We start from the raw sequence: 12,628 nt of genomic DNA, 5'->3' as shown, positions 1-12,628 counted from the left end.
TTAGGGACTTTTTGGCAGCTCTGGGAGATTTGCTAAACTTTTCCCGTGTGCGGAAGGTCTCCCTTTTTTTAAGGAGCTTCCTTTGCGTTGTGGATGTTTGGCAATTATGATATACATTTTAAATATCGTCGTATGATGTACATTCTATCCTCCCTGCTCACATATTTAAATATAGACTTTCTTACATAGTCTTGGCCTTGTTGATTGTAATGAATAGTTTCATGCAGCAAGGCACCACCTCTATCACTTTGCATGTATGTAAAAATATACTATCTAACAAAGAAAAACTAAAAAAATCTCCATATCTCACTTCTCAACATTATAAAATTACAACACCAAGAAGAATAAGTTGGTGAATTGATGAAATCACAGGATCGATGTATATGTGAATGACATGCAAATGATGCAAACATGGAAACAAAATATTCAAACATCTCGACTCGCTCAGCATGCCAAGGCTTGTAAATGTATTTCTGCTTGCAGAGCTTATGCATGCTACTATGATTGAGTTTAATAATGATTGAGGAACGTTCTGCCATGCTAAATAAACTTGGGCACATCATCAAGATCCGCTGCTGGCAGCTCTTTTTACTGTTGCTGATCAATGACTTTGCAGATGTGCTCAATGGGAGATAAATCAGGCCATGATACCATGTTTAGGCCATGCTGACTGCTCTGAAAAGCATGAGCAACATGTTTCCTGGCATTGTTGTGTTCGAATACAGCTACTGGAGCACTTTCACGTTCCCTTGTGAAGGCCTTTTCATGGTGCTGCCCACGTGTTCTCCGTACTAATCAATATATCATTGCATCCAAGACGACAAAACTGGGATTCATTGCTGAAAATGATAACCTCCATTCCAGCCTCCGTTTCCATCTTGCTCTGCATTATTATAGTTTTTGAGAGTGGTAGCCTTAGGTCAATGGACACCTGTAGCTGGATGTCTGGTTCGTAGCCCAGTGAATCGTGCAAACATCTTCTGATGGTTCGCGTAGACACTATTTAATGCCTCTGGCTTGGTATGTGATGTCCAATTTCGCTTGCAGTACAGAATGGATCAATCATGGAACCAGTGGTACCCCAATTTCTCCAGTGTATCATAGCAACCATTTTTCAACACGAAAACGCCAACTAGAATGTTCCTCGTGCTATTGTGAGCAGTCTATGGGGTCTAAATTTGCTGCCGTAGCCTACAGTCTCTGGACTTGTCTCCCATTGTATCTGGGACATTGGGCGGCAATTACAAAGGGAGCTGCCAGCAGCAGATCTTGATGATTTATATACCCAAGTGATACAGCATGGCATAAGATTCCTCACACTCTCAGTAATATATTCCTTGGCATGCTATTAATCACATTAAGTGCGTGTATTTCTGCGGGTTGTGCTCATAATCGTCACTGAATAAATGAGATGGTTTTTAAAAATTTGTGTTTCTTTTCGTCGTTTACGTTACCGTAACATGTCTCTAGATTCTGCAATTATATAATTCAATGACTTTTCCTTCTTGGTGTTGAAATTTCAATGTTGAGGAGTGCAGCTTAATGCAACATGTAAGCTTATATTGTACAGTTTATTTCAATAGATCTATAAATGATTTTATAAAATGGGTGCTATTACTTCTGCAAGGTAGCAAACTTTGTGTATGTGGGTACACGTGCATGTAACGTCATGGTAAGTGGGGAAACAATCATTCTGTAGTGAGGTAGTTATGCTAAATCACTCCCTATATACCTGGGCATCTTTCTAGCTATATTATAATGTATTATAGGATGTCAGCATTGTGTAAAAATCACGACTATTTATTTGTTGTGGTCATGATGGTATGACATCATCTACATTTCTTTAAATATTTAGGATTAATTATCATTTATTTCTATTCTACAGATTGTTAATGAAGCGGCAAAATATCGATACCGTTCCGGTGACCTTTTCAATTGTGGGAGCCTGACCATTAGAGCACCTTGGGGTTGTGTTGGCCATGGTGCACTTTATCATTCCCAAAGTCCTGAGGCCTATTTTGCTCACACGCCTGGTATAAAGGTACGATCTATATATAACTGTAGTGTCACTATGCCGTTATGCAGGTAAAACTACACATTTACTGGCAAAATTGTGGGACCAATAACTATCAATTTATAAATCGCACTCAACACATATAGGCATATTTTTTGGATGCATGCAACCAATACTGTGTTGGCAGAGCAAGTGTGCGCGTTGACGTGCAACATTTTCGGGCGTATGCACCTACTGGAGGTGGCCACCCAGGTGCAGTCTATTAAATCTGGGTGTCCTTCTCCAGTAGGCGTACACTGTCGAAAATTATATATGGCAGAGGGCACATTTGCTCTGCCGGCACCATTCTAGTATATGACCCCGTCGATGCTTATGTCCGAATCTCGTTTTGCAGGGTGTCTGGACTTAAGCCCCATTGGGGCCACCAACTGGATGCCTGAACGCAATGTGAAAGCACCTTTGGTGAAAAAAGAGCAGGTTAAAGCACTAGGCAGGCAGCAATATTAGGCCAGTTTCACACATCGTGTTTACAGACCGTACTTGGATCAGAATACCTGATTGGATCTCTTGACCTGAGCAAATTACTTAATTTATCTGACAATTGGCTCAGGACAGGAACCTGGGCAGTCAGGCCTGGCCTTGCGACCCAAGAATGGACCATGTTTTGCAGATATGAGAAGGCTGGCCTAATATAGTATCTTGCACTTGTGCTACCATCAGTATGTTGCATTGTGCCACCTTCCTCATACACTGCATCCCAGCAGAATGCTGTATTAACTTCCCCTTGTATTTGCAAGTATGGCGTAACTTAGTAATAAATTGTTGTGCCGTCCTTTGAATTGTAAGGGTATGTGCACATGTTGCAGATTTATCTGCAGAATTTTTAGCACAGAATCTGCATCTCTTGGCAGAAAACGCAGGTAAAAATCCATGCGGTTTTGCCTCGGTTTTGATGCGTTTTTTTGTGCATATTTTCATGCTTTTTTTTCATGCGTATTTGTCTGCGTTTTTGTAACCTAAATAAAGATCTATTATTTAACAAAAAGAAAAAAGAATTGTGATGTCATTTCTTTGTCCAACTTCTTATTTTACATACTCCATTGACGAATAATGTTTATACACACACACAGACAGACAGATATAGACAGACAGATAGATGATAGATAATAGATAGGAGATGATAGATAGATAATACCAAGGCCAATGTTTAGTGATGAACCTAATAAAATGGTACATAAATAGTTAGATAAAGATGCATGCACAAAATCTGCACGCAATATCTTTAATTAAAAAAAAGGGAAAGAATGGCGTGGGCTCCCGCGCAACTTTCTGCACCAGAGACGGAAAGCTGATGGCTGGGGGCCAATGTTTCCAGCCTTGGAAGGGGTTAATAATCATGGATCTTCCCAGGCTATGAATTTCAGCCCGCAGCTGTATAAGTAGCCTTTACTGCAATTAAAACAGTGAAATAGGGGACCCCCCCAAATGACGTGGGGTCCCCCTATAATTAATAGCCAGAAAGGCTATGCTGACAGCTGCGGGCTGATATTCATAGCCTAGAGAGGGGCCATGGATATTGCCCCCCCCCCCCCCCCTCGGCTACAAATACCAGCACTCAGCCGCCCCCAGAAATGGCGCATCTGTAAGATATGCCAATTCCACCTCTCGTGTCTCCCCTTTTCCTCATAGTTTGTAAGCTTGCGAGCAGGGCCCTCATTCCTCCTGGTATCTATTTTGAACTGTGATTTCTGTTATGCTGTAATGTCTATTGTCTGTACAAGTCCCCTCTATAATTTGTAAAGCGCTGCGGAATATGTTGGCGCTATATAAATAAAATTATTCTTATTATTAATTCTGGGACTTAGCCTCTCTCTTCCCACTTCCCTGTAGCGGTGGCATATGGGGTAATAAGGGGTTAATGTCACCTTTGATTGTAAGGTGACGTTAAGCCCGGTTACTAATAGACAGGCGTCAATAAGACACCTATCCATTACTAATCCTATAGTAGTGAAAGGGTTTAATAAAGGCACAGCCAGAAAAAAGTATTTTAGTATTCTTAATTTCACCTTACTTACAACCACGTCTAATTCCCAGAAGCCATCAATCGCCTGCAAAAAAATAAAAAAATAAACCAACAGTATACTCCCGTTCCGATCAGTCCAATTAATAACGAGTGTGCCACGACGATCTCCCCTATAGAACAGTGACATCGGGTGATGTCACTGCTCTACAGGGCCTCCCACAATGCACTGACAGGACATAATGGCTCCTGCAGTGCATCGCTGAAGAGGTTACCTGAGTTTGGGCTCACTTTACTTCAATGATGCGTGGGAATTTTCTCACACAGCGCTGCCAGTGAGAGAATGAACTCAGGTGACCTCTCTCCCGGAAGCGGCGGAGGGATACATTGCGGAGGATTACCTCCGCCTGTTAGTTCATCGCAGAGGCCCTGTAGCGCACTGACATCACCTGACAGCGTCGGACTGGAGCACCTTGGGCCCACCAGAGAAAATCATTCAATATAATGTCACCCCCTCATAGAATATAATGTCTCCCCCTCATAGAATATAATGTAGCCCCCTCATAAAATAAAATGCAGCCCCCTCTCATAGAGTATAATGCAGCACCCCACAAAATATAATGCAACCCCCTCAGGTATAACGCAGTCCCCTCCATAGAATATAATGCAGCCCCCCCCTCATATAGTATAATGCAGCCCACCACAGAATATAATGCAGCCCCCCATAGAGTATACTGTAGCCCCCTCATAGGTCATAATGCTGCCCCCCTCATATAGTATGATTTAGCCCCCCAGAATATAATGTAGTCCCATGAGAGAATAATGCAGCCCCACCACAGAATATAATGCAGCCCCCCATAGGGTATACTGTAGCCCCCTCATATAGTATACTGTAGCCCCCCAGAATATAATGTAGTCCCCTTAGAATAATACAGTCCCTGCACAGAATATAATGTAGCCCCCTCATAAAGTATAATGCAGCCCTTCTTCACCCCATCATTTTCCTCATCACCACCCCCATCATTGCCTTCTCCCCCACCCCATCATTCTCCCCTCCACTGCCCATTCCACCAACTCTATCATTGCTTCCTCCTCCACCACCATCATTGTCCATTTCATCACCTCCATTATTGCCTCCCCCGCCACCATCATTGCCCATTTCATCACCTCCATCATTGCCTCCCCACCACCATCATTGCCCATCACTTCCATCATTGCTCATCACCTCCATCATTGCCTTCCCCACTATCATTGCCTAATCACCTCCATCATTGCCTCTCCCCAACCATCGTTGCCCATCACCTCCATCATTGCCTCCCCCACCATCATTGCCTATCACCGCCATCATTGCCTCCCCCACCATCATTGCCTATCACCTCCATAATTGCCTCCCCCACCATCATTGCCCATCACCTGCATCATTGCCTCTCCCCACCATCATTGCCTATCACCGCCATCCTTGCCTCCCCCACCATCATTACCTAATCACATCCATCATTTCCTCCCCCCACCATCGTTGCCAATCACCTCCATAATTGCCTCCACACCATCATTGCCCATCACCTCCATCATTGCCTCCCCTCACCATCATTGCCCATCAGCTCCATCATTGCTTCCCCTCACCATCATTGCCCATAACCTCCATCATTGCCTCCCCTCACCATCATTGCCCATCACCTCCATCATTGCCTCCCCCACCACCATCATTGCCCATCACCTCCATCATTGTCTCCCCCACCGCCATAATTGCCCATCATCTCCATCATTGTCTCCCCCCACTGCCATCATTGCCCATCACCCCTCTCACACACACACACCACATCACTCTCTCACACTCGCACACAAAGCACCACACACACACACACACACACACACACGCAGGCACACAGACACATGGCATAGCACACCTCCCCGCAGCACATCCTGGCAGCCTCTTCCTCATCGGCAGCTTTCTGTCTGAAAGAGCGCACTGGATGATGATGTCATTTAGCTGTGTTGTCTCAGACAGGAAGCAGGACGCCGGGATGTGCTGCGCTGTCTGTCTGTGTCCCTGCATGTGTGTGTGTGGTGCTTTGTGTGTGTGCGTGTGTGATGCAGTGGTGGGGCTTTACATGCGGTCAGTGTTAGCTTCAGCCTGCGGCTAACGCTGCCCGCCATTAAAGAGAAATGGTATTCACGCCTCTCCACGCCCATAGGGGCGTGGGGAAGCGTGAATATTCATTTTGCTTTAGCAGTGGCAACAAGATCCTGTCTCCACCTGCTGCTACACTGGCACAAGGTGGGCCCCCTTGACTCAGGGGCCCCATAGCCACTGGCTGGGGGTCCCTGGAACAGTGGGGGCCCTTGAAGCAGTGGGGGCCCTAGGCCAGCAGGTGCTGGCCAGTATGCCAGCAGGTGTCAGTGCCTGGGCCCACCAGTGAATCCTCCGGTTCTCCGGTGGGCCAGCCCGAGCCTGTCACCCGATGTCACTGTTCTACACGGGAGATCGTCATGGGACACTCGTTATTAACTGGACTACGGCGGAAAGGTAAGTAAAGGTTGCTTTATGTTATTTTATTAGATCGAGGGCTTCAGGGACTAGGTGATTGGTGAGTATGTACTGTATGTTATATGTTGTATGTACTGTCTGTAATGTATGTCCTGTATGTCTGCTGTATGCTCTGTATGTTTATTTTTTGGGGTTTTTTTTTTTACTACTAAACACATGCATTGTCTGATGTGACTACTTTCCCATCATCGAATATCCAAGGTTGGATATTTGCATGCCCCATTTGTGGGATCTGAGCTCTGGCCTTCCTTTTTCTCTCCTTACTTTTAGGTGGATAACAGGTTTTGTATAGCAACATATAAACATCTTTTTGGGCATTTGACTAGGTATACACAGCTGGGTTTATCAGACGGCTGTACTTTAGTACTCTAGGATTCTGCCTTTATTGTTGATACTATATTACCTATTTGCCCGGATATGGTTATTATTGTCTACTAAAACCTGTTGATATATGTCTATGTACGTTAATTCTTGTACGGGCGTATATACAAAACTCTTTTGTATTTTATTGTTTTTTCCACCACATTTTTCTATATGGTTCTGTGAATAGATAGGGGCCGCTCATATTTATACATCTTTTTGTATCCTAATATTTATTCTTGAGTCCATGCTTAGAGCATCGAGCATGTTTAGGTAGTCACGGGGTGTCCATGATCCACATTATTGGGCATGGCTATTTTGGATTTTCATAATTATTTTAAATGTTTTTAAATTGTTGTGTCCTAAGTGTTATGACTTTTTCTACAATAAATTGAGTGTCTATCTTGTTTGTGGTGTTCCCTATATATGGGAATTTTTTTCTTGCATTTTTGTATACTTTTCCATCATCAGCAATGCTGTCACTGTGAGCATTCATAGCCGGATGGGAGCAGTAGTCCCATCAGACAATTACACACACACACACACACACACACACACACACACACACACACACACACACACACACACACACACACACCGACCCACACATACACGCAGACCCCTGCACACAGACATGCACACAGTCTACGCCCACATACTTCCCTCCTCCCGATCTGCAGCGTTTCTCGCACCCACATCCGCAGCAAATCCGCAGATCTTTTTTACACCTGCGGGTTTGCTGCGGATGTGCCTGACTCAATGTAAGTCAATGGGTGCAGAAACGCTGCAGATCCGCAAAAAGAATTGATATGATGTGGAAAATAAAATTCTGCAAATCTGCACTGATTTTGCTTGTGCACACCAATTCTTCATTTCACATAGAATAACATTGATAGTGCACTACACTGCGGATTTGATGCGATTCCATGCGTAAATAATGCTACGGATCCGCCACAAAATCCGCAACATGTGCACATAGCCGTGTGTGAATTGTTGCCAATATCGTATGTATATTATGACTTTGATGTTGCACTTTAATCTAATTCTGGTTTTGCACTCTGCCTTGTGTTTTAGGTTGTCATACCTCGGAGTCCCGTCCAGGCCAAGGGTTTGCTGCTCTCCTGCATTGAAGATAAGAACCCATGTATTTTCTTTGAACCCAAAATACTGTACAGAGCTGCAGGTAATGTGCTGAGGGCTTATATTCATATGGCTAGATTTAGGTTTTGGCTGCATGAAGAACATTTTTGGCTTTGCTTATTTAGAATTAAATGGTACATGGTTGCAGGCAAATGTTTTTACTTAAGGCAGCAGTTGTGTGCTTTGGCCATTAGAACTCTCCTGGCTTATCCATATTTTCCTTGGCCAAGCCTTTACGGATTTAGTCATCTACACTTTTATTTTTAATTAAGATTCTACTTTGTATATATGCATAATGTTTTATCAAACGCACACATATAGTCGTCTAGCATATTCATCAAACAAGAGGAAATATTAACTCCTAAGGTGCAGTTATTCTAAGCCATGAGTTTTATTTTCTTTTCTTTCTGTCATTATATAGCTGTCTGGGTCTTGTTTGTTACATTATCATGTGAACTTTTCTCAGTGACGCGCTGCATGGCATCAAATGGAAGCACTGTTGGCATGGGATTTCTATAAATCCCATCCACAGCATGTATTGTACAGTGCAGCTATTCCTGTTCATGGGCAAGCCGCCTTAAAAATAAAAATAACAAAAAAATAAAGGAAAGAAAAACATGTTCACATTGCCTCCCTTCAAAAAATAAAATTACAAAAAATGAATACAAAATACACATTTGGTATCTCTGCGTTCGTAAAAGTCCAACCTCTTTCAAAATATAAAATAAATTAATGCCGTTGGTTAGCGGTGTAATGAGCAAAAAAACCTCAAAATGGGGTATCAATAAACACGTCCGTTCGGGGTGCAAAAAATAAGCCTTCAGATAACACCATATCACGAATGAAAACATTTGGGTCTTAGAAAATAGTAACACAAGAAATTTTTCCCCACCACCGAAATAAAAAAAAACAAAACAAAACGATGCATGCTAGGATTCTATGTAACGATACTGACCTGAAGGATCTTAGTGCTAAGTACATTTTTCCATGTAGTGATCATGGTAAATAACCCCCAAAACAATTGTGAAATTGTACGTTTTTTGCACTTTCCACACACCAGTGTATCACATGATGAAATGAATGATGTCATTCAAAAGTACAATTTGTCCCGCAAAAAACAAGCCTTCATACGGCTGGAAAATGGAAAAAAAAGTTATGGCTCTTGGAAGACTAGGAGGAAAAAATTAAAATAATAATTTTTTTAAAAAAAGGGAAATGGCCTAGAGGTGAAGGGGTGAAAAAACAAACACCCCCCCCCCCCCACAAGTGATGCATTGGGGCCTAAAGGACCAATTTTGGGAGAGATTATGTACTTGGCAATGTTCTGTGCTTGCTCTGAACAATTATTTTGTGCTGACAGACTCCCTGTAAGTTTTCTTTATTTGGGAATAATATAAAAGGGGTTATAAAAAATATCTTTTTCCTTTCCATGATAGATGGAAGCCAATATCAGTCATCGTGGCTAATCTGGGTAAAAATCTAGTGGCTAGTGCTAGTACCTCATGTGCTCGACGTTTAGCTCACTGGCACACAGATTTGGAGCGCACAGTGTTACTGCGCTTGTAGAAATGTCTGTCTGACAAGGTCTTGATATGTGATTGGACAATAGCCCAGGAGGTTAATCTGGATTGCTTTATCGACCTCTATGCTAGAAGGAGCCATGGACATACAGTGCCATGTAGTTCTAAGGACCGGAGTATTTTACTCAAATCTGAAATCTATTTTAAGTCGATAAAATGTGAGTACTGGAGCCAATGTTTTTTCGGTTTCCTCGGATACTGAAGTACAACAGCGAAAAAAATGAGAGAAATTTCTAAAACTGAATTACCAGTTGTCGGTTTTATTGAGCCCTAAATTATGTCCCTTCAACGCTGGATGTATCCCAGTATTGTGCGTATATTTCTGGAGATCTATACTACTCCATAGGTGGCCATTAATGATGCATGACACAATTCTGTGTCATCTTTGTGCACTAAAACTGTCTATTTGGGACCAAAGTGCCCAGAATCTGACTATCCAGATCATGTATCTTTACTTACAGGTTTATGTCTGGCTGTTCTAGCTCTGTCACTTGGTGGCATGAAATAATACTTTTTTCGAATGGCTTATGATGATTTCCACTAATGTAAAAAAAAATGGAATCCAATGTATTGCCTTGTATATTGTCGATTGGAGATCAGCGCAGGTTTCTTGATTTGTGTAGCCTCCTGGACACAGACTGCTTGCTAATCCTGTCCTAACATGGCTACCATTGGATGGGCCGCCACCATTGGAAAGCACTGCACAATACCATTCATGTGCTAGCTTCCCATATACAGTTTTCTTTTTAATCCGATAATTTTGTATCAATACATTTCAATATGATAATAAAAACTATACCCTTACCCGCCCCTTAGACCAAACACTGCTTTAGAAAAGTTTACAAATTTATATCCCACATTTAAAGGGGGGGTCATCCTGTTCTTTTCGTTAGTGTGCCTAAGCTCCTGTCGGCGATTCAGCAGCTTCTGCTGACATCACGTTGACAGAGCGGCGGCTTCATTTCTGTTCTACCATGTTGACTGCTGATGTCTTGCTGATGGACAGCCACCTCCCACTGCCTAAATGCAGGAAGCCAACTGTTGGTGTCAATCAGCATGACGTCAGCAGTCACGCCTTGTAGACAGAGCAGCCCAAAAGAGGACATGGAACAGCTGAATCACCAGCAGGAGCGGTCAATGACGTCTCTGTGCCAGCGCCATGTACAAAAAGCAGGTAGCTGCCTCTATCAACTACCTGCATGTTAGTTTTTAGGTATATAGCAAAAAAAATAATCCCTAGATAACGCTTTGTCTGCATTGCCATGCACTTAGTTGAGAAGATTGTATAAAAAAGTAGGGGTGTCACTTTCAAATATAGACATGGATTCTCATCTGCTAATAGCATTCCAAGTCAATTCCTAATATAATGTTATTTTCAACAACTTTGGGCAAATAATCATAAAAGGATTAACACCCTAAAGTAGTATTCACGTAAGAAGACATTACTGTTTATCCAGAGGATAGGTGCTAACCAGGGGTGTAACTACAACAGGTGCAGGGGTTGCAATCGCACCCGGGCTCTGGAGCCTAGGGGGTAGGGGGCCCTAAAAGTCCCTTAGGCCTATGAAAAAAGACTATTGCTATTAAAGATTTAAAATATTTGGGTGCCCCGTTGGAGATTTTGCATCGGGGCCCATGAGTTTCAAGTTATGCCACTGGTGCTAACGTATAGATCAGTGGGGTCCAACCGTTGGGATCCCACCAATAACCAGAATGTGTTGAAATAGAGCGGAAGTGTGCTCTCAAGACTTCTGGAGTCCCATAGAGAACGAATGGAAAGGTGGTCACACGTGCACACTGGAGCTAAGAGTTTTGCATCCTGGCTACTGATTATGGTCCTAAACGTCGGACCCCAACAATCTACAAATTGTCACCTTATTTTCATAAAAGAATTGATTAACATTTGTGATAAACCGTTTCACATAGATTTGACAGCGCTAAAACTCAGTTGTGCATGCAACGACCTCTGCTCTTGTGCTAAGTGCCTTATGTTGGATCAGTTGTAGCAGGAGCCATTGATACGACAGATGGGATGAGGTATTACTATATTTTTTTTACCGACATAGGACGCAAGCTTGACTGACCATGAAATCCTATCAGCCAGCACATTGACCATTTGAACCAGTAATATCTACGATCTCATAGAAAAGGAATAGTTTATATGTTACATTTGCTGTGTTTTTACGAATAGAGTGTATGCATTTATATATATATATATATATATATATTTGTATAAATTCTTGTTGCGTTATGATTTCACAATTGCTCCCTTATTTTATTTTGATTTTAGCACCCATTTGCGGCAAATTGAATGGTTGTTTAAGCCCTATGGCTTCTGCTCCGTTACTTAATAATTGTGTATGTGAATTAGTTTTGCTTTTTTCCCTATAAAAAAATTACTTTACTTTTAAACACACCATTTTGTTCATGTGACATCTGTACCGAAGAAGGGAAGGTCACTGCCATCTGCGTTGATTTGTGAGAAATGATTATAAGTGATTCATGGTTGGTTCTCACATCTACGCGGCTCTATAAACATCTAAAACAGACTGCCCGTGAATGAGGGAATATGACTGATATTAAATAGAACATTCAGCAGGGTGAGGAATAACTGTTACATAACGATTTTCATTTATTTTGATGGGTTAAGGTTATAGAAATTCATGGCATACTATCTTACTAGGTTAGAAAGTTATTGTTTGAAAGTGGAAATTAAATGTATTTATAGGTTTGTATAATCTAACTTGCTAAAATGATCACTGTTTTATAGTGTAGGGATTTCTTTAAAAGCTTTGGACACCTAGTTGTTATGGTTTAAAAACAAACTTTCAGTTCGTGTTTTGTCTGATCTTCATTTCCTTTTTAGACCCCCCCCTGATATACAGTTTCCAATTTTGGTTCTAGTTTCAGACTTTTCTTTTGAGATTAGTGTGTATCCAGGGTGCTGCTGTCTTCACTAATCCACA

At 42.1% G+C, this 12,628-nt stretch overlaps 1 protein-coding gene across 1 annotated transcript in view; it reads left to right on the top strand.

The window, feature by feature from the left end:
• The window catches only part of BCKDHB (branched chain keto acid dehydrogenase E1 subunit beta), a 301,882-nt gene that overhangs the window by 148,193 nt on the left and 141,061 nt on the right, over window positions 1–12,628 (top strand). The window contains exons 5-6 of the mRNA XM_077289825.1: window positions 1,886–2,041; window positions 8,017–8,125. Coding sequence (XP_077145940.1) covers window positions 1,886–2,041; window positions 8,017–8,125 — 265 coding nt within the window. The remainder of the gene's footprint in view (window positions 1–1,885; window positions 2,042–8,016; window positions 8,126–12,628) is intronic.

This window comes from Ranitomeya variabilis, chromosome 2 (genome assembly GCF_051348905.1).
Source record: "Ranitomeya variabilis isolate aRanVar5 chromosome 2, aRanVar5.hap1, whole genome shotgun sequence".
Classification (NCBI taxonomy): domain Eukaryota; kingdom Metazoa; phylum Chordata; class Amphibia; order Anura; family Dendrobatidae; genus Ranitomeya; species Ranitomeya variabilis.
This window is presented reverse-complemented; position numbering and strand designations above follow the sequence as displayed.